The following is a 26308-nucleotide window of genomic DNA, read 5'->3' as shown; positions in this document are numbered from 1 at the left end:
TACTGTCTTACAGGCATTCTTTGTACACGATTCCCATCCTAATTCTGCACTTCCTTTCTTTTCCCAGTAGAAAACGGGACGATATCATCCTCGAGTCATCACAAGCACAACCACCAAGGCTCTAAACTTCCAACAATGGCATGCCTCACCCTCCGACAATCATCCTGCACACAGGACCAGCATGTGTGGCGCAGGCTGCATTATATTCTTTTGCAGCGACATATATATGCACCGTGTAGCTGTATGTTGGCCTTCTTGTTGCAGTGACAAGCACATTTATACATCATTACAGATGTGGTGTTAACAGTATAGTGTGCTGGACTGCACAAAATTTATCCAAGTGCTATCCGTAGCATGCTTTGTTGTTGCCAAGCTTTTGCTATGGCTGAAGTTGCAGTACCAGCAGTGCTGTAGGAGGTTTTCATCTGCCAAAATAGGCTGTGTGCCCATTTTTTTTTTTACTTGAGATAGCAACTATTTAGGCCTGCTTGTGGAGCTCAGTTGAAGTGCCAAGTTGAGAGAAAATAAACTCATCTGCAGCATGAAGCATACGCAAGCCATTTGCAAGCTCTAGTCCATTTATCAGATTAATGTTTGGCAGTGTGCGTCTACTTACGTACTCAATGGCATTTCTATAGCATACATCAAGGTGTTACCAAGGCATTGTAGTATATAGAGTACTGTTTTTCATTTTGTTGTGCACTTCTAGACAGCAAACACTTGTGCAGGCATGTCACTGATCCATTTTTCACACGTTGCCCTGTGCAAACTATATAGTTCAGTTTTTCTTGGCAGTGCCATTTTAGAACATGCAAGTATACACTGAGTGCCTATTGCATTAGCTGGATGCAGGCCTGTAGATGCACGTGAATAGCACTGCAGGGGTAAAGCAAATATGCCGCATTTTACACATATTTTGTTGTGTGCAACTGCTACTGTAAAGGGCCCAAGCGAGGTACATGAGCCACTGAATATGCTGCTGCCTCGGAAGGAGTCTGAACGTGCCAAAAGTTGTTTTACTGGCAATGTTGCACATTCCTATCTACAATGAAGTTTACTCGCGAACAGTCCACAAAATGCTTTTGTGTGACAAAAACAATACGATGCATGTATTGCCACTGGCTACGTCAATAAAATCCTTTATTTCAACATAGAGCACTTGGTTATTTGTACAAAGCAAAATTACAATCTCCATTAATGGGGAGGAAATATTGCTTATCCAGCAAATTAATTTTTTTTTTTAAATATGACTTTGAGTCACTGGCTGTGCGAAGACCCATCACCTCTGCATAGACTTTCTTTTTCCTTGCCCATACCCAAAATGGGAACAGCAAAGTTTGATGACAGCACTGATCAGCAAACTGGTAATGGCTGGCAAAGCAGCCCTCCATCCTGTGGACGCAGCAAATTTCTAGCCAAATTGAACAGGTTTTTGAAACTGTGCATGGCATAGCAACAGCCATTCGGGCAACTGTTTGACAGTTCAAGCCCTTTAAATGTTTGGCTGTACAAAGTGGCTGCACATTCTGTCCAGCATTCCAGTGGCAAAAGGCAAAGCCCTGCAACACTGCTACAGAGCACGTGAACTTTCAATGTAAGAGTGCATAAATCTTTGCATGCTGTTTATGACTGCATCCTTTCAGCAGCCCAGGTCCTTAGAAATTCTACCTTTATGCGTGCATGTTTCAAAAGCACATGCCAGACCATGCTATCAGTAGACAGTGGAAAACTGCCACTGATAAGGTACCTGCTTGTTCGCACTGTGCACTCAACTTCCAGACTCTACCAGTAATTTTTAGATGACAGAACCCATACATAGCCCTTGCCATTTGCCACTGGTGGTGTAGACCAGAAGCACGACAATTCACCAAGGTGCAAAGCTGCACTGCGCAATGAAACAAAGGACCAGAGGTGCCACAGCACAGGACTGTACCAGCACTTGGGGCAGGGCCCCAGCACAGCCACAAAGCTAGAGTTGGCCCGATGGCTTTAGGTGACCAGGGTGGAAAGAATAACCGAAACAATTTGGAGCAATAACGCACACCCAACACCGACAGCATGACGACAGCAAAAAACTACGACACGGCCACCCACTGACAGAGTGGGAGAGTCACGAGCAGGGCAAACTCAAAAGCGCTGAAATGTTTGCTCCATCATCTGCCAGCGTACATCACGTGGACCATCCTTGAGAAAAAGTGGCAGGGGAAGAGTCGTACAAAAGCTGGTCGCATGTGGTTTTAACGTCCCACCCGACGTACTACAAAAAGAGGAGCAGATCTGGCTGGCCAGAGGGACAGTGCCTGAGGCAGCTTGGCGGGATTAGGATGCAGGGCAAGCAGGGGTGAGGAAAAAGGAAAGGGGGCTCTCCGTCTCCCAGTCTGCAGGGGCTGCTCAGCTAAGACGACAATTACGGCAGTTTGACTGCTCTTAATATACAAACAAACACGCAACACTGATTTCCATTGAATGTTAACACAATTATTGCTCCTGTCTTGTACACTTTTCCACTGTGTGATATGCGTTACGGGTGATTTCCTTGTCTCTACGTCACGCTAACAGCAACAAGACGAAACATGTTTTTTCTGCTGGAAGACACTGATGGTCAGCTGCTTGGTGGACAGAGAGAGGAGAGCATGAGCAGCCCTTTTCCTCTCGGGAGCGATGCCCCAGGCAGCGGATGCTTGGCCCCGCCCCTGGGGAAACGCCCAGCCAACCACCCCGGTCGACGGCACACAGCTGGGCACACTCAAAAGGTCACAGCAGAAATCACACCACAGAGGGCACACCGCTGGGTGACTGCAGTCTCCACCAATTCCCTGGATGATACAGTAGCTATGAGAGAGAGAGAGAGGTAGTGCGGTTGCTTGGCCCACCCATGCACTCCCAGCAGGAAGGCCCCTCAAACAACACGACAGGCTAACAAGTGCCTGGCCCCAGCCAGACCACACCATTGGCACAGGGGAAACACACACACATACACAGTGGCTAATGGCTGCTGGGAGGTACCAATTATGTACCACAACATCCATGACCCACCCCCACAACAAACTACATGGGCTACGCCAGAGGTATTTCAGAAGACTGCCGCCAACTGCCTGAGGTATCTGGCAAGAGCGCGTCCGCGCAAAATGAGGGTAGTTACGTTGCTCGAGGTATATCCGTGTTAGAAAGCAGTGGCCAAAGCCAGGCTTCTAGGAACCACGTCCACACTCCACAGTGGAGTTAGACGGCCAGTCTATTTAGAGGTAGATGCAGCAGGAAGCGCTGTGTTTATTTTGGGAGCTGCAGTCACCCAGCAAACTGTAAATGTTTCAAAAGAAGCAGTTGTCAAAAGTTACACACATCCTGCCCACATGGCCCTTAAATAGAGGCTCGTATATTGCCCTGCATGGTTTCATAAAAACCACTACAGTCTGGTAAAGTAGGCAAAGGCCTTGCTTAGACGAGGTAGCGATTCAAAGCTCAAATGAGGTCCTTAGTTGTTAATCTGAGGCTCTAAAAGTTTTGCTGCACCTGTTGGCAGTTGAACTGCACATGAGGATAATGCTGGCAAACAAAAGGCACTACACTGCTAGACAACAAATGAGAATGCACATGAAACACACCCTCATGCACGTAACACCAAAGGACAGCGGCGCACACACTTCATTCTGGAGCCCATGATGGGCTGTGCGTGGCCACCGTTCACACTGCCTGCACACGGCTCACAATGCTCTCAAGTCTGAATGCCGCCAGTACCCGTAAGGGATGGGACGAGAAACGAAGAAGCAACACCAGCCCCTTCCACGCAGCTTGCAAACACAGTAATGCTGCAGCGCTTGTCCCAAGTGGAGAACAGCACTAAAAGATGCTGCACACGGTACAAGAAATGCAAGGCAGCCAACTGTTCAGCTCTTGCAAGAAGATTAGAGGTAGTGTGTTTGAAACAAGCAGGGCCAGAGCGACCACAGGCAGGTTATCCATTTGAAAACGTAGCTCCTTGCAGGTATAAAAAATAACATCTCTTAATGCCACACTGATTGGCTGTGTATTAGTACGCCTGCCCTCCCACTACAGCAGTTTTTGGCCCATACCTTGCAGGATATTTGGCGAAGTGACCCGTGAAAATACTCTTCGGCACACAGCTGCTCCCTTTAGCACATCACTGACTAGCTCAATCACCAAGCACTTGAATGGCTTACTTGCCAACAAACTGCCTAAAGGTAGACAGTGAGGCAGGTGATCAACAAAACCACATCACCTTGCAGAATACAGGCCAGAAACCACAAAAAAGAAAAACGCCAATGGTCAAGCATCTCCTATCAGCATGACTGCACGCTTCTAAAAAACCAGAGAGAATGGAATGTCTTCACCAAAAATAAAATACAATTACTGTTCTCAGATAACAAAAACTAAAAGCAATGCCCAAGCATGGAAAGATGCTCAGCATGAAACGCCACTGTGCACTAAAAATGTGCAGTCTAACGTATGCATAATCAAGTTTACAGGCCAGTGTCCTTGACTAACCAACGTAATAAATTCAGCCTGTGACATCTATAAAATATAATCATGGCAGCACGAAATGACAACGTAACTGTACATGCATGCACTTTCATGGGCTCCTTGTGAAATTGCATGGAGAAAAGCACACACAGATGGTGCAGTTTCACAAATGCACACAGCCACAATTCGCCTGCACTCTGACAGACTCGATAAGAGACATGCACCTCAATGTAGCATGACTGGCAGAAATAAACACACAAACCACCACAATAATAATATAATAAAATAACAGACTCAGCACATATCTCCACAGCTGAAGCTGGTATATGCCCGATACACAGCAGGATGCATTTTGATGCAGGCCCAGCAGTTAAAAGAAAAAAGTGTTAAGTCTGCATATATGCCACAATGCAATATTCCCGTTTTACGGTGCTTTGCCAACAACGTCATCTAACATATGGCAGTATTTATAGTACTGCTTTGCATTAATGCCATTACGCATTGCAAAACCCAAGGGAAGTCCACACTTTCCTTCTGGCTTTGAGGCCATAAGCTTAGCTATTGCCGCCTGGCCAAGAACTGGACAGACCCCTTATTGCTCTGGGTCACTGCTGACACAACCCAGTGGGCTGAACCAACGCCATTTGATTTGTTTGACATTCTGCGAAAACTTGCTTTACTGGGTCTGTCCACTTTTGTTTTGGCCCTCTTGGGGAAAAAAGAAATTCCTGCCCAAGGACCAAAACCAAGACGGGCAGCATTCCTTCAAGCCCAGGGTTTTGTCAGCAAAAATGGCAAGACATGTAGAAATCCTAAAATCAGGACATACAAAATGACTGCAGTTTGTGCAAATGCTGAGCCAGGCTCAACAGTGCCCGGATGCCCTGTTGCAGGGACCTACTGGACATCACTAACAATGAATGCTCCTGGGGTTTCTAGGAAACCCGACAAAAAAACGTCTGTTATCACATCCTCCCATCTTGACACGCGACTCCCGACAGACCTTTGGAAAGAAAGAGAGGCAACCTGCGCACACACTGGTTGAGTGTCACTTCTCTCCCGCTCCCAAGGAACACGACCAACACCAAAAGCTCTGGTACGCCCTCGCTGTCGCTTTTTGACATATGGTCAGGTGTTCACAGGGAATGGTACCCAACTCTTCCAGTGCCCTTCGTGCAGACCAGGTCAGCACGCAGGTATTGAAAAGCAGCAATGGCTGCTGGGCAGCACATGCCCCTCCACCTCAGACAGGGTGGGCTGGCAAGGGGATACAGAAACAAGACTGTCCCAAAAGATGGGCCATTTGCTAAATGCACGCAATGGGGATGCTGGGTGATGGACGATTCGCATGAACGAGATAACTTAAACCCTGTTTCCAAGACTACCCCTTTGGCACAATACCGAACACAGAGGTGGGGACAACATGCTCCCAAGCATCCCACTTCTTAGCCCAACGGCTGGGTCTCCCGAAGCAACCACTGCAGTGCATGGTCACGGCCCTGCTCTTCTAGCGCTCGGCCAATGACGTCCCGGCAGGCCTGGTGGTATGTGTCAAGCCACTCCACCTGGAATAGTACAGGGCACCAGCACAGAGTCTAGGTCTCACCCTTCTCATACTAATCAGCCTGTCCCTTCTCCCTTTCTCAATGGCTGCCCTTGCTCTGCATACGTAAATTCCCAACCCTGAAGCAGCAGCTCAGTTCCGGTGTCGGGGAGAGAAACAGCCAGGAAAAAAATTGGCAGAGGCTGAACCCGGCTGAACCTAGTAGACGAGCAAAAGCAAAGCCAGTGGTATTTATTGCTTGGTTTGGTTTATTGGGATTCAACGTCCCAGGCTATGAGGGACGCCATAGTGAAGGGCTCTGGAAATTTCGATCACCTGGGGTTCTTTAACGTGCACTGACATCGCACAGTGCATGGGCCTCTAGAATTTCGCCTCCATCATTTATTGCCAAAAATGATGTGATGTCATTGCTACGTTATCACATGACGTCACATCAGGCAATGCGAATCTCAGCTCTAAAGGTCAAGGTCAAGTGACCACTGGTCATCGGTCATGTGGTTGCAGGTCATTGGCTATGACCATACCATATAAGCATGCTATGCACAGCAAGACACAGTCATAAATTGTCAGTCTTGGGGGTGTATGCTTGGTTTGACCTTAGTCGGTCTTCAAGGTCAAACGCACAAAGCCAGGCGAAACTGAGTTGTACCTCGAGTAGTAGAGCTTTCACTCTAAAATGCTACATGTTCAACTCAAGAGAACCGTATAGGCCTGTCTAACAATATCTGGGCACTCTTTCTTTTGTGGGGAGCACAGCACCAAGTGACAACCCCCAACGTTACTTTCTATGTTAGCACACCAACAAGGTTGGCAAAGCTTACCTCTTCGGCAGTGAGCATTAGAGGGTTCAGCATCTTTGTCTGAATGGGGACCAATGTCAGAGAATCAAATGCCAGAAATCCCCTGTCTTTGAAGTTGTACTTTGTTGCAGCCTTGCGAACAAGGGCCAAGTTCTCTATACGAATTCCAAACTGGCCATCTTCATAGTAGCCAGGCTCTGCAAGAAATACCAAAGTTGTTGAAGCACAAAGTGCTCCCTTACCATGCCCAAGTATGTACTTGCCAATGGATAGAATCATTCCTTCTTGGAGGCCAGGGTCATTGGGGTGTGGCATCCAGCTTATCCCCATTGGCCCTGCAGAAAGGAAGGAAGGCACTGCATAATTTGCATTGGCTTTTACAGACATAAAGGGCACTTGTGAGCAGTCATAAGATCACACTACTGTATTTTCTGGTCTAATACGCACCCCCCTAGAAACGGCCGTCTATACAAAAAAAAAAAAAAGTTGCACCAGTGTATAAGACGCATCTGATCATTCGGTAAGCACCATAAAAGCATGCTGACAATCATCTATTAGAGTGTGTGATGAAAATACATGCTTGCAACAGATGCCATACATAGACTGTTCTTGAGCTCTGGCTAATGTGTCTTCCTTTCATGGTCAGCCTTTTTTGTTGACTTCATCGACCGAACCACTCTTGAGGCCATTTGCCAGTCCTGGCAGTCCCGGATAATTTTGCCACTTATGTTGAACTGCCTTCCAGAAGCTTGCTTCCCATTCTCCAATGGATATTCAACTACACACAACTTCAATTTTGCCACATAGCTCCTTCACCTTGCAGGCGGCATCATGTTGAGCAATACCGATGCAGTACGTGTGCAAAGCCAAACGGATGTGACACTGAAATCGAAACTTTTGAGAATATGGCTGGACCGGCTGCTTGCACTGCGACTATCGCATTCAGTCCGGTTGTGGTGAAATTATGTGATTCTGCCCACAAACAACAGTTTAATAATAAATCGATTTTTTTCCCTTTTCGACACATGAAGTTCCTTTTCAACATACTAGTGCATAGTTGCTGGTCACGGCAAAAGACAGCACACGGTGACCAGTCATTTCTCGCTAGATATAAGTCGCACCGCAGTATAAGGCGCACCAACGAAAAATTCAGAAGAAAAAACAACTTATACACCACAAAATGTGGTATTTTTAAGGGGGGACTCTGGTCTTGAAAATAAAATTTTATTAATGTAGATATAGTAATGAAATTTTCAGGCCACACGTATTTTTTTGTGCTGATTTTAGATATGTCATTTAATTTCGTGTAAAACAATTCCTTGAGCACTTGTGCAATTTTTATGCAAGTATTTTGGGAAAAGTTTTCAAGAAAATTTGTTGCTGGGAACTCGCTGAAATGCATGCCATTGGGTTCTCTTGACACCAAGGAATGCAATAAGGGTAAAACTATCATCCTGGCTATCATAGAACTTGAGTTATAGGGTACTGAAGCTGCCACTTCAGAAACAGGAATACACACTTTTCTTCTCATTTCTGAAGCGACAACTTCAAAACCCTATAACTCAAGTTCTATGATAGCCAGGATGATAATTTTACCTTTATTGCATTCCTTGATGTCAGGAGAACCCAATGGCATGCATTTCAGCGAGTTTCCTGCAGCAAATTTTCTGCAAAACTTTTCTCCCAAAATACTTGCATAAAAACTGCACAAGTGCTCAAGGAATTGTTTTACACGAAATTAAATGGCATATCTAGAATCAGCGCACAAAAATACATGTGGCCTGAAAATTTCATAACTGTGGCTTCATTAATAAAAATTTTTTTTTCAAGACCAGGGTCCCCCCTTAAACGTCTGTCACTGTGCAGAAAATTACCTAAATAACAAACTGGGGAGGGGGAAGCAGTGGAGCACCTCTCAATAAAATGGCACTACTAGAATGAATCACCAAATCACAATTTAAAGAGAAAAAATTTTACTGTGCTCTTCATGAAACTGAAGGATTCTTTAACAGTCCAGTAACAATGAGGCTGACACACAATGACAAACTAAAGCATGCTTGGTAATAAATTAGCAATTTGGCTACAGTAAAAGTTCATGGTAAGTCTCTGCTGACCTCATTGCCAAAGAAAAATACGATGATTTAACAGCCAATCTTAAAGCGAGGGAGACAACACATATGCCTGAAGCACCCTAAAACTGCTGCAGAGGGCCACAGTTACTGGACTGGCTAACGCCAACGAATTTGTGCTGGAAGCACTGAATTTGCACTAATCAGCCTATGTTGATCGTTAGGCTGTTGACTGTGGCAACGTCGTGTAGCGTCTCTATGGAGGCTAGAGTCTACCATTAATTCTTATTCTTCAAAACTCTCGCTGTCAGCAGCACAACACAGACGAGCTGAAAGTGGTTCCAGACAACAGCTATGCACTGGCTGAGGAAGAAAAAAGTGCCTCCATGGAAAGGAAGAAAATGGAAATGAGTATTGTACAGTTCTGTTTGGGAGCACACTGCAAAAGGATGTGCTTATTTTAGCATTTTGATGCTGAAAACATCTAGGACGAATGCTGTAGTTAATTTTAATGATGGCTGCATTCCCCAAGTGGTCATTTTCCCTGTCATTTGGTGTTTCACCAGGATTGATACACAGTGCAATGGCTGTTTGAGGCCAAACGGCTATGAGTACTTTGCGGAAAGGTCTACAGAGCTCATCACAGGTTGGTTTATGGGGTTTAACGTCCCAAAGCGACCAAGGCTATGAGAGACGCCGTAGTGGAGGGCGCCGGAAATTTCGACCACCTGGGGTTCTTTAACGCGCACTGACATCGCACAGTACACGGGTCTCGAACTTCTCCTCCAAAGAAATTCAACCGCCGCAGCCGGGATCGAACCAGCGTCTTTCGGGCCAGCAGCTGAGCACCATAGCCACTGAGCCACCGCGGCGGCAGAGCTCATCACAAAAGTGGTCCAGAAGGCAAGGCGGCAGCAAATAAACAAGAAAAGTAATGAATCTGGGGATGACTATCTGGCTGATGGCTGTTGAAATCAAATATCAACATGCATTTGTTGAGTGTGCGTGAATCTTTTTTTTTTCCACCGAAAAAGCCAATTTTCTCAAAACATCAATTTTTGCAACATTAGACCCTTTTTCTCAGGAGCCACAAGTGCTAGAAACGTAATTTTTTTGCCCAGTACATAAAACACACACGGGAGAGTCAACTGAACCAGATCTACAGAAAGTGATGGAGGGAATTTTGTTTGACAGGGTGTTTATTGCCCATTTCAGCTCGAAAACTGGTAGGCTCTATAAAAAAAAAAAGGAACAAAAATACTATACCAAATGATTAATAAACAGTATTTCTCGTTCAGCAAAAAGAGCACAGAAAGCCGATTACAATGATACCAGTGTTACTGCTCTAACCCTAGTAGATCCTGAGAAAAATGGTCTCGAACATCATCTAAAATACAATGGCACGTATAAGGGTCACCCTGTCTGACAATCTGCATACAGGCATAACACTATCAAAGCATTTATAGAGCACTAAAACCTTGTTCAGTGCAAGATCACAAATTCTATGCAGCCAAGGAAGAGTGAAAACCTGCCAGAAACATTAATTCATCATTCCTCAGATTGTGTTACAAAAAGGAGAACATGCAATGGTTAGCAGCAGAGCTCAAGTGATGCGCACCTTCATGCACATTGAGGAAGGCGCCAACCCCGTGGCCAGTTCCGTGAAGGTAGTCCAAGCCTACTTCCCAGAGAGCCCTTCTTGCCAGTGTGTCAAGCATTTGCCCTAAAGAAAGTGGCAGGCATGTTTTGGAAGAGGTTTAGGCTCCTCAAACAAAACACTGAGAAAACAAAGCTAACCAGCACAAACCTTTCACAAGACGTGGGAAGATTGCAGATGAAAGCGCTATGTTGCCCTTCACGACCCGGGTAAAGCACTCCTAGAAACCAAAATGATTATGCGTACTTTGTGTATAACTGAAGACTGCTTTTACCTTTTCGTACTGGCTGGGAGTGCCAAAGTGCCATGTTCTGGTCACATCTGTTGTGCCATCCCTGGGCAAACCAAGCATACGTACACATCAGTCATCAGAAAAGTTGCCACCTTAGTCCAAATGCCACGACTGCTAACCTGTATTGGCCACCCGAGTCACATAAATAGATTTCTTCAGTTGTTACCCGCCGGTCAGATTCTTCCTCAGGTCGATAGTGAATGATAGCCGCGTTAGGGCCAGATGCCGAGATAGTCTCGAAACTTGGTCCTACGTAGTCTTCTTGCTCCCTGCAGGCGAACACCCGAGGCCCCAGTGCTTGAGCACAAAACTGAGCCCCCAAAGAATGAAGCCCCATGACTAGGTAATTGAATCATCATGCTTTCACATTCAAATTACCAAATTTCCAAGTCACGAACTGCAGTTAATATTTCTCGGGGCACCTTTCCTCTCTAGATTACAATAGATTACAAATACAAAAAATGGCAAGACTTTACATGGTAACAGAGCATGCAATTCACCCATACCTTCGGAAGTGTTCCAGTTTGGCAGCAGCTGTCATTTCCGTGACTTCTCCCTTAGGGACTTCAGACTCCATCCACACAAAAAACTCGCAGAGTGCCACAGCATCTTTGATCTGCCAGATCAAAATGAGGGAAAAAAAATCAAAATGTTACTTTTCATACTTCACTTCCACAGTACCTACAACAACTACAGTGCATTACTAGATGACAAAGAACAAGAAATAAACTCATAAGAGACTGCAGATGGTGTGCCTGCACGTAAGAAATAGCAAACGTGCTAGCCCCACATACTGCACTACCGATGCCAATTTGTTCTCGGTCTATCTTTCATGCACAAAGGTTTGGCATTCTCCCCACAAAATAGGTGCCACAGTGAAATCTCGTTAATTCGGAAACCCGGATAATTCATACTGCCGACCTAATCTCGGCCAAACGCCCCTGTAAGCCTATGGTGTCAGACACTCGTTAAGTCGGACGCTGCCAGGCTCAACCCGGTTAATTCAGACATGCTCCCCGACCGGAGACTATGTCTCAGTATGAACGACATGGTGAGCGCTCATGCTAATATTCCACATAATGTCAAATATCACGTCAGAGAGGTGCCCACGCACCACCTCTTACGTCTGGCGACTGCAGGCATGACGACATTCAACGAGCCCCAGCACTGATTACTCATGTGGCTGCATAGTTTGTTCCCTTTTTCCGAGTTTCGCGCCACACCACAGCACTGGCAGCCCAACCCTGCAATGGCCAGCCAGCTGAGTACAGTTTCATGGAGTTTCAGACGCAAATTAGTGCATCACTTGCCTTTCATTTTCTCACAAGAGTCTCACCGCTCTTGCATCTACATGTTTCCCTCAGTTCTGTCTATGCTCATCACATGCTGTCTGCAGTTTGTGCAGTGGCACCTTTTCACGCATGACGCCGCCGCTTGTGAGGAGGCTCCACTGCTACCACATCGCATTACGATGGAAACCTGCACCACTCTGAAGCAGTTGTGTGCTAACAATCCGAAGAGTGTGCACGCGGTAAATGCATATTACGTTGTTAAAAAAAATCGCCACTGCCGCACAGTTTTCATCTAAAATGCAGACAACTGCCACCATTGTTTTTGCCAAATAAATTTACTATGATGCCAATGGGTCATGGCAATTTTTTTTAATTAACGAAGTTTTACTGTATTACAATCGGCAGCTGAACAAGTCAAACTAGAATGAGTAACCCAAGCTTCAATGATAGCTTTACACCAACCTTCCCTAGCAAACTGGTACTTTACCTAATCTGCATTCATACGACTTTCTGCAGCCTACTCACGTGGGCACGTCGCATGCATTCTATCTCGGTCTCATTCTTGATGGCTTTTCGAAGCATCACAGGCGTAGTGGACTCGATTCTTCGTTCCTGTGGACAAAAATACGAACATCATTGAGGCTTTCAAAACAATGAGTCCCTTTTGCTCAATACTAGCATGCTGGAACTCCATTCTTGTAACTCTTCAGAGTTTCAAACTACCATACAGGACAGTCCACTACCTCCCCCAGAGCATGCTAAAAGAGCTGCAGTAACTTCCCATTACCTTGGGAACTTGGCTGACAACTGCATAGCTTGAACTACTGCTGACCCAAAATTTGCCCGACTGCTGGTTGATCAGCAGGGCAAGAAAATCCTTGAACACACGATATGGTCTGATGTCGACAGTGAGGTTCTTTTCATTCCTGTCAGTTGAGAGGTGACGTTGGAGAGTGGCGCTAAGCTTGTTTTCATCTATGAAGAGACTGAAAGAAGGCTTGTGTAAGAAACTGGACACAGGGAGCGACAGTGCCTAAGCCTTACTATGCAGAGTCCATGGTGATCACAGCATAGGCAAAAAAGACAGGGTTGTAGTCGATGTCTGACCCCCTGAGGTTGAAGAGCCCTGCAAAAAGAAAGGAAGAGTTGCACCGACTCCAAAGCCAGCACACCATAGCAGCCACTGGCAGCTTCCCACATACATGCTATCTCGTCCAGGGCTGTGAGCACCAGAACAGAGGCAGACTTCTGGCTCATGTCCTGCCGGATGTCTGCTATCTTCTCCTGCCAAAATTTGCCGGTGTAGATAATGGAAAGCGAATCGAGAGGACGGCTGGGTGGTGAGGGCCGCTCCTCCCAAATCAAGTCGACCAGGTTCTGTGCAACTGGCACCAGGGAATGGCCTGATACATCCAGCTGATTGCTCAGCTGCTTCCAGGCATCTGGAAAAGTGACCAGCATCTCCACTAGCATCCTGGCTCTATTCCCAAACCTTTCTCGCAGAGCAAGAGCTTACCATAAGGCATGAGAAATGGGTCCACGCCTACTCTGCTACCACTTGACAGCACCTGAGCAAAAAGAAATAGTCAAAACACTTATAAAAGCCAACAGCTACTGTCACCTGGAAATTAAATTTGAATATGAGAAGCAACTATAGCTGAACACAGCTCTACAGTGAAGCTAAGCTCCACTGCACTAGAGTTAAAGAAGCTGCAGCAGCAATATGTATGTCTTACACCAAGCACTGCACTGACTGACTATGGTTGCAAATTTTTTAACCTATCACTCAAGATCCCTGCCTCCACTTCCCAGCCCTTGGTGTCCCGCTGGTGTCCCATTAGTTGGTGTCTTCCCAGCCCATTGCCTTTTTTTTTTTTTTTTCAGCCCGTAGGCTATTAATGGCCACTGAGGACCATTCCATTCAAGTTTTGTTCTCATAAAAAATTAAAAGTGTGCTAATATAAAATTTCTGGTTGCAAACCTAATAATTTACAATAATTCTGAATATCAATACAGGCAGTTTAAACTAAATATCAACTGCTTTTCCATAAAACACAGCTATAGAAAGAAACACTCTTCAAACACATTTTGTTTTCATCCATCAGCAACGTAATTTCCTATTCCTGTAAAAGCTGCAAGGCATTTAAGGGAAGGGGAATCATGAAGTAGTAATAGCACAGCAGAACTCCGCTTATAGGTTCCCGAGCGCTGCGTTTCCCGGCTACTACAGTTTAGTGAGCCAGTCTCGTCCAAACTCCCACAGCAACCCGTACAATACAGACTTGGCTGTTAAGTTGCAACTGTAACAGCATTTCCACATGCTGCATCACGAATGTAACTTCGCACTAGTGCTATACCCCGAGTCAGGATTTTGACAGCCTACGTTTAGCAAATACGGAATGGTTCAAAGTGGGACTCTACTACTCCATCGGCACTTGACAGTCACCATGTTCAGTGGCTTCCGGCATGCTGCAACCATGCCAACACTGAGCATACAGGCAACATGCTGCGGCTCTGCTGCAGTTTCATCGCCCTCGTGGTGCGAGCGCAAGTGACCAATGGTGCAAAAATGAAACTATGCAGTGGAAAACGCTATGCGGGAAGTGCTGTACAACACAGATGTATGGGTCAGCTCCATGGCATGTATGTCATCCGCATTTGTCTTTTCGCCTGAAGCTTAAAGAAACACAGTTTCTAGGTTCCAAAGAATGCAGTTTGTATAGAATTAACGCAGCTACTAAAACAGCCATCAGCACATTGATTTTATCCAAGGCCCAGCATTACCGCGCACAAGCTTTTGCCACGTGCTGGCAGTCGATTTCATGAGAAAAGAGCAAGTTAACTTTGTGATAAGTGCAAGATACTGCCGTTTGGAAATATCAAAGTGTTTGGCCGCGAAATTAGACAAATAAGACATCCTTAATTTCAGAATGTTTAGGAGGTTCGAATAGCTTGAATAGTGAAGTGCAGTGCGAATAGAGCAGTAAATGCTATTCGCAAGCTATTAGAAGTTTGAAACATTGCCCACCCCTAGTAAAATCGATTCCAAGACTCTTTCTGGACTTGATGATGCTTTTCTGGCAACAAGAACGCATTTACTGCCGATAAGATTGGATTAAACTTTACCACCACTCGATTCAAACTAGTGACATCAAGCCCCGAAATGACTCAGTGATCACCATTTGGAAGTGAAGGACAATGTAGCCCAGGCTGTCGAATGAAAGGTGCTGCAATCCAACCTTAGTGCGCATGCATGATGGTCCATGCTGGGAAATTTTTTTCTTTAATAGTCAAATGAGAAGCGGTATATGGATACGGCACTTCTCGGATATTTTAAGCATTTGTGGCTGAAGGGCCGAGCACCAAGGTTTACAGCAGTTGGCGACGACCAAATCAGCGCCTGCCTTGGCCGCCATGAAAACTCCGCGAGGCCACATATGCCCGTACAGCTGCCTTGAGTAATGTGCGCACATGAGGGCATTAAATAAAGGACGTGTTTCAATCAATCATTTCTCAAAGCACATCCACATTTACACTACACAGAAAACAAGCAAGGCCATGCACTCGTATCACGCTAAATATGCTCCCCACATGCATGCATGCGCATGTACTATGAACGTGTAGTAGGAACTCTTATCTGCGGCCGCTCGCAAGGAAGGCCTCGAACAACATCGCAATATCAGCCAGGCGCATGGAATTAACAGCTGAAATATTTTGTTACTCCAAACCGCGCGATCGTAATATGAAGCGAGCATTTGCACTTGTGAGATGGCGAGATGATCGATACACGATTTTACACACACACACACACACACGCAAAATAAATAACGAGAATTGTCGCAAAAGGCGTCGCTGCTGGAGATACAGACAGCAGGCACTGTGGTCTAGTGGAAACAAATGCCTGCATCACGCCACAGATTGAACAAAACTTCGCATAAGAACCACAGTCCTTCTAGTCCCAAGAAAAATGAGCACTTGGCTCTGTACTGTGGCAAACGACGGACAGCCCACAGCCAGCCTGGAAAATCAAAGAGGCCCACTGCTGGCACTGTTAAATGCTAAACTATAGGGAGTATTCACCTATGTCAGCAAACCGATGGATGCTGGGACTAGCCGCCATTTAGTGGTGCAGCTAGTGTTTTTCATACCGCTGTACACAGTCTTTCATACCGCTGTAATGCAGTGCCGCCACCTGTGACCACGGCTCCATGGGGTTTTGCGCAAGCACTGGATGCAGTAGTCACATTCAGACGAAGAAACAGAAGGTTAATAACCAAGAAGCGGACCTTAAATTCTTCAAGGTACCGAAAGTGCGCATGAACGAGTGTAAAAAGACACGGCTGTTGTCGGAAAGACGCTGGAGTGATTGGCTAGCGCGAAGGCCACTGGAAGTCATTCCATCGAAAAATGAGTTCCATTTTTACCGTGTTGGAGGAGGAGCTCTTTTTCTTTGGCACGCACTGCACAATACTTGGTACTCCAGGAATAATCTGACAGTGGCGCATTTCTGGTGATGAAAGTTCATCGCTGAGATTGACAACAGTGCCACGTTACGCTGACGAACAGGCAGCCAATGGTTGCTGCCATCAGTACTTCTTGGCCTTGACTTAATAACAGCCCCATTTCTAAATAAAAACAACAGTGCAGCAACATGCGAGCAAGCCTCACTGAGCCCAGCCATACACGTGCAATGACCTCATCCGACACAGCCATTAACATTCATCAGCAGCCAAGCCACGGTGTAAGAGGCGCGACAGAGAGGCTTTGAGAGTGACTAACTTCAGTCAAAATTATCACTTCATTGCTTCCAATGTGTCTAACGAACGAACGGCGCTTGCACCCCTCCACTTAAAACAAAGTTATGAGCCTCGAGTGCATGGCTTCTTGTTTATGATTTGCTCCTTCAATAAACAACTGGCTCTTGTGACAACAAAGTTGTATATGTCCAGAAGGTCAAGATCAGGCCAATGTGATGATCCCTTCACACAGTCAGCCACAGTCAAATGCATTGGGTCGCACCTACACCTTGGCACTTTCGCATCATAGCGACAGCAATAGTCGCCGCTCAGGAATGACGCGTAGCTGTGCTTGCAAGTTCATTTTCTGGATGAAACTGCCATCATCGACGCACACAGGGCAAATCAGTCGTCAAAAGTAATTCAAACGTGCACAAAGTGACGAACACTACATGACAGACAGGCACAATTACGATGCACTGAACTGTATTGAAAGTGCGCTGAAGGTACACGTGCGACAACTAAAACAAGAAGAAACTGTCACGCTGGGACTCTCAAAAGTACAAACAGAATACACGCAGCCAATCCACATAATTTACACATTCCCGAGAGGCAGTGAAAGCCATCGACACGGTTGGCATTGCTCGGAGATGCAGTCTACTCCATTCGGAGGGCTGCTAGCCTGCACCACGAAATGGCGCGTGTCAGCTTCTGCCGCAGGAAGTGACGCCAGGTGAATACTCCCTATATTGCCTGACACATGTTGCTAATGATGAAACAACCAACAAGAGAGATATGTTAACAAGAGTACTTTCCTTACAAAATGGTCATCTATTGTCACGCCTTCCGTCTTTTGCCTTAATTAAACGCAAGAGAAGTGAAGCATTATCCGTTCTGCATGAGTCCAACGGCCGGCAGCCGAGAGACAGGCCACGGCCCTTCGTGATCGCCAAAGATATGGCGAAGTATCTGGCGGAGTTTGAGCGCGTCTGCGAGAGAAAGCGCATTGAGCGGAATAGTTGGGCACAGGAGTTGGTAGCCCTTCTTTCCAGCGAAGCGTATGAAGTTGTCAATCGCCTGTTGGACGGCGGCTTGGAGAACTACGATGAGTTGAAAGGCTTTTTACTGATGAGATATGACCTGTCACCGGCGGACCTTCGCCAAAGGTACCAGCGAGAGGAAAATAGTACCAAATCGTTTTACGATTTTCCCTACCAGCTAAAAGCCGACACTTTAGAATGGCTGGAAAATGTGGAAGGTTCGGACGATCGTGACACAGAGGTGGAGTGCATAGCTGTGGAGTAAGCCTTTTTCTGTAGCACCATTTCCTACATGCACACTAAACGCCTGGCAGCACATTCCTACTTTGTAACACTACAGGCACAGTGGATACTGTGGCTGCTGAAGTGACGTGGCTGTTGACCATAATTTTTACAGTGAACATGCCAGAAACTATGTTGCAAAATTCACACGAGGTAACCGCTGGAAGACACGCAGTCTTCAGATTGCAAAAGTGCAACTGTGCAATGACTCTATAGACTGTGCATAGACATTTTAGTGTAATTTCTCAACTTGCTGGCATTACTGGAACCAGCTGCTAAACTAAACATCTCTTGATTACAATTTATGTAGACGGAATCCTGCACCTAGCTCCAACGAATCCAAGTTTTTTCAAATTTTCTCTCCAACATAGCACTTATCTGGTAGCACACTTCACACAAAGTTCAATTAATGTTTACATGTCCATTGAAAGACCTAATCACAATCTGCCCACTACAATACCAAAGCAAGCTAAAAAAAAAAAAAAGAGACATGGATGCATGCAGCTGCAGCAAGGGTATATATCACAAAAATGGCATTTTGAGAGTTGGCATGTTAACTTATTAACATGCTGACACTCAGAATACCCTGCACTGGCATATGTTTACACAGTGGTCACAACCAACCATGCCATGTTATCTTCAGCATTGACTAAGCACATGTTCTTGGACATACCTAGAATAGCCAAGCAAGACTAAACAAGCAGTGTATCTTTGTACCATCTAACTCTCATAAGCCCTAAGCTCAAACCAAACCATGTAATGAAATTCAAACAACCTACCTTGCAGAGCCACTCTCCCTGAGATGGTGTTCCTGGTATGCCTGCAAAAATGGGGGAGAGGAATAAATGACATGAGCATATATTTAACTGCTTCCAAGCCTGTAACTAAATGCAAGCGTGGAGCATGATCATGGCACAGGCTGCTTTCAGTTATATGCAGTCATGCAACAAATGATGGCTATGGATAAGGCCCCTAACTTACTGTGTGAGAAAATTCTCAATTCTGGGAATTGAGAACAAAGAATTCATGAAATTCCGCAGGAATCCTTGAACAATGCTTCAAGACGCACCTCACTTTATAGTCTAAACCAAGGTACAAATGTAGAGTCATTTTTTTTTTCCCGAGCTTTTCAAGGTAGCTAGAGCGCCGGGCTTTGAGAACTACCAGCGCAAGCCAGCTTTTTTCAATCACCTCGGGGCAAAACGCGCAGCGAGCAAGTACGAAGGAGAAGGTGGCTACAGATATGGAAAGAAGTCAGTGTGGATTGCTGAGAAAGAGAAGGCACTGAAAGAGTTGAGTGCAGTAGGGAAATCTATAATGGGCAAATGGCACAGGACTGGGCAGCTCAAAACACCAAGTAGCGGGGGCACAGCAGTGATGGCAGCTATTGCTGCATGGGTCAAGACAGGTCAAGACATTCTTAGAATTTCTTCTACGCAACGCACAAATTCTGGTTTTGAGTTTTTGTGATGCAGTGTCTGTCGACATATCTAGAATGAGAAGAAAATTTCAAACAATAAATTTATAATTCGCAAATTTGAAAAAAGACCTGCACTATGGCCCTGGAAGTCCAACGAAACAAATGGGGTCAAACTGCTTTTCCTAAGCAACCTCTCACAACCAATCATCAATTTATGTGCCACCTGCCACGGTGCGCAGTTTGCTCACAATCCGGTGGGCAGGTTGTGATGACGCTGCAAGGTTATGTGACTCAGGTGGCCCACCTGCCTCCGAGGTTGCTTCTCTGGGTGTTTTTCGTGGATTTTTCACTCACGGCTGCCGTTATCGACACTGCCGCCGGATTTTCTGAGACATGAGCTCCTTAACGCTGCTCACGATCCCACCATAACACATCCCAACTTCTTTTCATTAAAGTAGCCAAATTCCTCAAAGGTGCAGACAGAAAGAGGGAAAGAGAAAAAAACAACAATAGTGCTGTTCGATTTGACTAACAGCCCAACTACTTTCCATCTTGCTCCTCCCACGGTAGTCATTAGTCGACACACAAGTTAAGCAGCCTCTAAGCCTTGCTATTCTGGGTCAAGCATTTGACATACTTCAGTAGCGAGATGGTAAACGTATGCCTTATTTACAGGAGCCTTGAAACACTTTGGAAAACTCTGAATAAATCTACCAACTTGTGTAACAAGCTAATGAACATCTGGGCCAAACACCACAGTTTTATGTGCAGCAAAGGATCTACAACCCTACACTTAAGGCTGCTTGCCATCTCCTGCAGTTCTTTGTGCTTCTCACACATAAAGGACGGGAGCTATTAGCCATGTTCCTTTACTGTCATGAACAGCAGGTGAATTCTGCACGAAAACACATTCATACAACAAACTGTACATAATTTTAATACACAGGTGCAGCTATGTCAAATACAACTATGTCAAACTGTCACAGGTCCAGCAGTCTGTTGCAAATAAATGAATACAGAGAAATTTCCAAGCTACATAACACTGCAGTAACAAAACACAGTGATTCTCTCAAGAGAGGCCAATGCACAAGTGAAAGCAATAGCCATGCACACAGAGAAACAAACCACCATACCCACCATCTTTCATAAGGACCCAATTGGAGTCCAGCTGCTGTTCTGCTTGCAGGAAATATCGACCGTCGGTCCAGAGTGCGGCATGATCCTCGGTTACAATAGCCGTGCCTGTACACCCAAGCACAGAACCTTTTTACATCTAAGCTCTGCTTACCAGCTATTTAATCATGTGTAAGCGCATAAGAAATGAGCTAAAACCCCCCTTTACAGCTTACACATGCCAGACAATGCAAGTTGCAAAAACCTACCAGCACTTCCAGTAAATCCAGTGAGAAAAGCTCTTCGTTTATCACAAGGTGCAATGTATTCACTCTGAAAAAAAAAAAATGATGAAGCGAATGAAGCTTCATAAAAGCACCAACCACCACTATTAACTACATTACAGGTGCACCACGGAATAAAAATGCGGGCCATCAAACTTGGTTTAGCAAAACTAGCCGAGTCTGCTCAATAAGCCTCAAGATTCTTTTCTGCTTTTAATACAGACAGGAAATTGGAAGAGCCTAAAAAAATTGTTTTGGGCCTGAAGTAAGTACTCCTAGATACTTTGCTGCACCTGCAAGTATAGCACAGGCCACCTACTGGCTCACCCTCTGTTCAGGTGTGCCAAGTTCCCAAGCAGATGCTGAAGCAGGCAACTGTACCCTCAGTGTGCCACACTCGCTTGAACAACATAGCACAAGAATGCCAAAACTAGTGTCCCTCTGCCTATAATTCAAGACTGAAGCCCGCTGGCCTCTATGCAGAGAGTTCAGCCTCTCTATTAGTCCTAGTGCAGCATTTATCTCTCCTCACAAGTCACATTATGTGTGAGCAGCAAACCCAAGAGCAGCATCACAGCAGTAGTGCTACACTTTATGCTATGCGTATGTGGCTGCATGGACCAACAGCTTTTGAGACACATCAAGGGCAGCATGTACAAGTGAAGCAGCACACAAAAAATAAATGAGCTCTGCTCACCTGATGTTCATGCATCTGTAATACTTTGCAGTGCACTGCCACACCAAAGCGCGATAGAGCTTACAAACAGCAGATGCCTAGTCAAGTAACTACTCATAAGCCATAATGAGGCCAAATGCAGGAGCAGTTCATGAACAGTCCAACAGCAATGGCAAAATTCGGGCGATGTTACCAAGACACAACAGTGACAGATAAGCACTCGAAAAGACAAGCTGCACTGTAAGAACAGTGCAACTTACTTGAAAAGAAAATAGCTAGGACTTTGAAGTGTCAGAAAAGAAAAGAGAGCAAAGCTAAAAACAAAACTGTGTTGTTTCCTGCACTGGAAGACTCTGTTAGAAACAAACACTGTGAAATGCACACACGTTTAGCCACAGTACCTGATCATGCAGTGGTACTTCACACACAAGTGCTTTCTGAAGACATTTCAAAAGAATGCACTTTATGGTAGCAAACCTGATGGGCATCTCCAGATGGTACTATGTAGGCCTGAATCGTTTCGCTGACGTAAGTCGTATTTTTCATGAGCGCTCGCAGGCGTTTGAGCAAGGTTCCCGTGTTTCGTAATGCCATGTCTAGTGGTTCCGAGGTGGAGGGCTCATCCGCTGCTGCAAAAGCAAGAAGGTAAAGGAAGAAACCTAAAACCTTGAGCAGACAAGAGAAGGCAACTTGTACATCAATGTAGAGAAGCACTACAACACAACAGTTCTACACTAACAGGCTGACTAGACAGAAAGGGCAGCAAATTGTACACATACACGTGCACACAAGAATTGTAACACAAAAGTGAACTCCCTCTCTGGAGCTAAGTTGGCATAAAATGCAAAAAAAAAAGCACGCACACACACACACACACACACACACACACACATACACTGAGAGGAACATTCCAGCAGTAGCACACAATTCTAGTCAGTACAAATAAAACACTCTGCATAATCTAGTGTGTGAGCGCGTATATATCCTTGTCAGACCCAAGCAAAAGTTCAGGAAGTCAGCATTGATCCAAATACATATATGAAGCCTTGGCGGTCCCGTGAATGTGCACAAAAAATCTGGGAGCCGTAGCTTCAACTGTTCTTACCTTGTGAGTTTTCTCCATACTCTCTGCTAAAGGCCTGTGGGCCTACATAGACATGCAAAAGCGTTTTATGACGTATATTTAGTTAAATACATGTGCAACAGAATGTCTTTCAATCAACATATTAATAAATCTCATGGTAAAGCACGTGCAACTTGGCAACCATTTGGCCGCTGGGAGCGGATATTTTGCTTAGACAAATCATTAAACTCGAGAGGCAGATGAGGGCTCGCCTATCATTTCACACTTGTAGAAAAGGTGAATACGTGGGAATGCAGAGAGTCCTCTCCAACTTCCATTTGCACATAGGCGGCCGGAATGATGCATCTTTTAAGGAACCCACAAAAGACAAACCTGCATTAAGATGTACGCAGGGTCTGACGAGGATACAGTCATGAAAGCAGGTTCCGTTGTCTTCAAGACCAGACCCCAGTCGAAACGTCAGCAATAAACATGTCTGAGAGGTGCCTACTTTTCATTCAACCAATCAGCCCCCCCCCCATAAACACACACCTTGGTTGCACTGACTGCTGGCTTCCTTCATGTATGTGTGAGTGTGCGTGTGTATTGTTTGCACTGTAATCATGTTCTTTTTTCTAACAACCTTTGCTTTTTTGCAGTGAAAAAGTTTCTTCTCTGCCCTCCACCTTTTAACGGCCCTTACCAGCCAACAGTACTAGAAAAAAATTAATCATGCAAGCACACTGCCCAAAAATTTGCGCTAAGAGCTATCAAAAAGTACTCAAAACTTTACAGAGAAAATACTGTGCAACAAAGACTATTCAAGATAAAGAAGCCTGCCAAAATACTGTTACACATATTACATTACGTAGGACTTAAGTCTGCTGGTCCAGTACACTGGAGAACTACCACCAAGTAAACAATGTAAAACTAGGCTCTAAAACCTGCTCCTCACACACACACACACAAGAAAGGAACTCAACAGCATCCACTTCTTGCACTGCAACTCTAAAATCAACTACATGGATGCAACATGCACAGGTACCAAAAAAATAACGAAAATACAACACAGATAAAGTCACAAGTACAGAAATACAATCAGGCATATTCAGTCCACTTGACTTGTAGCTAATGAAAGGGCAAGCACAATGTCACCATATCACAAGCAAAACAACTTTCCACCTAAAAACCAGACCTACACAACCACAGCAAAAAGAAAAAAAATGCTCATTAAGTTGCCAAGAAACTTCAGGTTCAGCAATACTTAACAGAGTGCACACGTGGCTTTTTAAAATAGCACATGTTATAAACCGCAATAATATTAAAGAACACTATCAAAATTTAGAGCCTTCACTCCAATCTAGGTAGAATTTCCTTGCTGGCAACAGTTCGGATGGTGGTATGCATTCCTATTTTCAGCAACAGGCTTTCAAGACAACTTGCATGAACTACATGCATAACACTGTCACCACCATCAAACAAAGCCTCTATCACAGACAATACACTTCTGTAAGCCCTTCTGAAAGCTTGCTACCTTGTTTTTCAACATTTAGAAAGCATTCCCACAGGAAGACACAGCACTAAATCTCCCAACATGAAGCTTGCAAGGAGTGCTCATCCAAAAATAACCTTCACTAACAGTTGCCAAGAAAGCAAATACTGAAGCCTCAGCAAACGAAAGCCAGAGCATTCCCCTTTTCACTGGGCTATGGCCAGACATTCTCAACAAGACTACATTAATTTTCGTATCTGTCTATTTTCAAGTTTGTAACTAGCTTCACCAAAATAGGCATCAATATATCACCTAGCAAGCAAATCTTTCAACAAAGCACCATCACAAACTTCCCTACTACAAATTAGCATAAACTGCAAAATTACAAATTTGCCCTCCAAAAATAACTGCTACGAGTTCACTGAAAAAAAAATAAAGACGACTATATGTTATGTGCATGCGACAATATGCCACACATTTTTGAGTCTCTAAACAGCTGTTATAATTTTGTGGTCAAATTTGGCAATATATATAGTTTTCTGAATAGCAACCTAAATGCATGCAGAACACACGCACAGGCCAACAACAGTGTTTCACAACACTGAAACAATAACAACAAGGCAGAAAAAAAAAAACTACATTTAAATGAAGACTCCTCTGTATACAAAGGTGGCAGCGATACTGCTGCAAGCACCACTATAGAACCCAACACACGCGCCCGCACTGTGGGGCCTTATGGGGACACGTACACTGGCAAGAGGCGTGCAAGCGGCGCAGCACTGGCAGGCGAGGACGACTAGGGGAGCGGCGGCATTCCACGACATGCAACTAGGGCAGGCAGCAGGCGGCAGCAGACGTACTGTTGGCGTATAGCCAATTGTCTTCTGGACGGAAGTCGCGAAGCTGGAGCAGGGAGGGCACAAGCTGGTGGCGGGGCTTGCAGACGGTGCCCTTAAAGCTGGGGAATGTGGGCATGGCCAGGGCTGCCACCTGGTGGCTAGAGGCCAGGTATTTGAGCGTCTCCGTGAACAGGGTGGGCAGGGTGGTGGCGTCGTCCTGGGCGCGCAGTTTCAAGTCCGACACCACCTGGTCCACCTTGTTCCGCCAGGCGTCCGGAGGGTGGTTGTGCTTGTTGTTGGCCTTCTTTATGCGGCTGTAGACAGTGACGGCCCGACCGGGGCATTGCCGGTCCCGAGCGCAGCGCCAGTACACCGTGCCCTCCTTGCCGTCGCGCACCTTGTTGTAGCGGTGCCCCTCGTACAGCAGCGCTATGCCCCCCCGCTGGGTGGCCACGTACTGGCACTCCATGCTGCAAGGGGCCGCACCTCAGTGCACCCTGCCACCACCCACACAAGAGTGCACTCTCCCCAAACACAAAGCCAAAAACACATGCCAGCCACAAATCTAAACCCCACACAACCAGCCCATGGGCTCAACTGTGGCACGACTAATTCATGGTGGCTACAAGCACACACGTTTCCCAAACAGCCAAGACACAGCCACAAGCATGTGCGACAGTTTGGTGCCTGCTCTTAGCTGTGCTTTCCCTTCAATATGTGCAAAATGAACCACCACTGTTGTCACGTTACCCCAAGGCTTTCACTTCGGATCTGACCAGGGACTGTGATGCTCCTCAGTTCTTGCCCACCAGAAGCAGCACTGCTGGCATGCACGTTACCAAGCGCTATTCAGATGGCACACCAAGTCTCTTGTTCAGCATCATATTAGTAGCACTTGGCCACGTGTGATATTTTACATTAGTGAAGATGCCAGCAGGAGCATTAATTAATAAGCAAGCCCTACATCAAAAAACTCTAAATGAGACCAAACTTTTGCCACTATTTATTTTATTTTTGAGGGGCAAATACCACAGCAATGAGAAGTGATTAGTAGAGCTCAAGACATGTGATCTTAGTCATTCCCTTTGGCACCTGTGAGGCGGCACTCTTGCCTCCTAGTAATTAATGCACAGTAGCCATCTCCACCAGACAATTTTCAATGGACACTTGTTTTCTAGCCAAAGCCTCAGTGCCATGCTTCCAGGAC

The 26308-nt window shown here is 45.5% G+C and overlaps 2 protein-coding genes across 8 annotated transcripts in view; one reads left to right on the top strand and one right to left on the bottom strand.

Moving 5' to 3' along the window:
- Nucleotides 1-1149, top strand: part of LOC149349620 (uncharacterized) — a 29280-nt gene extending 28131 nt beyond the window's left edge. The window contains exon 10 of one of the 2 annotated variants that reach the window (XM_089578649.1): nt 71-1149. In XM_089578649.1, coding sequence (XP_089434775.1) covers nt 71-125 — 55 coding nt within the window. In that variant the 3' untranslated portion in view covers nt 126-1149. Of the gene's footprint in view, nt 1-67 lie in introns of both variants that reach the window. The other variant, XM_089578648.1, reaches the window with a different exon arrangement.
- Nucleotides 1124-26308, bottom strand: part of ApepP (Aminopeptidase P) — a 28586-nt gene continuing 3401 nt past the window's right edge. For 2 of the 6 annotated variants that reach the window (XM_089578651.1, XM_089578654.1), the window contains exons 2-18: nt 22185-22336; nt 21017-21080; nt 20772-20876; nt 18994-19034; nt 13673-13724; nt 13359-13598; nt 13201-13282; nt 12944-13142; nt 12682-12768; nt 11371-11480; nt 10984-11133; nt 10847-10907; nt 10723-10792; nt 10534-10638; nt 7110-7181; nt 6868-7043; nt 1124-6047 (exon numbers count right to left, since the gene is read on the bottom strand). In XM_089578651.1, the coding sequence (XP_089434777.1) occupies nt 5928-6047; nt 6868-7043; nt 7110-7181; nt 10534-10638; nt 10723-10792; nt 10847-10907; nt 10984-11133; nt 11371-11480; nt 12682-12768; nt 12944-13142; nt 13201-13282; nt 13359-13598; nt 13673-13724; nt 18994-19034; nt 20772-20876; nt 21017-21080; nt 22185-22301 (1851 nt within the window). In that variant the 5' untranslated portion in view covers nt 22302-22336 and the 3' untranslated portion in view covers nt 1124-5927. Of the gene's footprint in view, nt 6048-6867; nt 7044-7109; nt 7182-10533; nt 10639-10722; nt 10793-10846; nt 10908-10983; nt 11134-11370; nt 11481-12681; nt 12769-12943; nt 13143-13200; nt 13283-13358; nt 13599-13672; nt 13725-18993; nt 19035-20771; nt 20877-21016; nt 21081-22184; nt 22337-25011; nt 25572-26308 lie in introns of those variants that run through there. The other 4 variants (XM_089578650.1, XM_089578652.1, XM_089578655.1 and 1 more) reach the window with 4 other exon arrangements.

Source organism: Amblyomma mixtum, chromosome 3 (assembly GCF_055824585.1).
Source record: "Amblyomma mixtum isolate Tamu chromosome 3, ASM5582458v1, whole genome shotgun sequence".
NCBI lineage: Eukaryota > Metazoa > Arthropoda > Arachnida > Ixodida > Ixodidae > Amblyomma > Amblyomma mixtum.
This window is presented reverse-complemented; position numbering and strand designations above follow the sequence as displayed.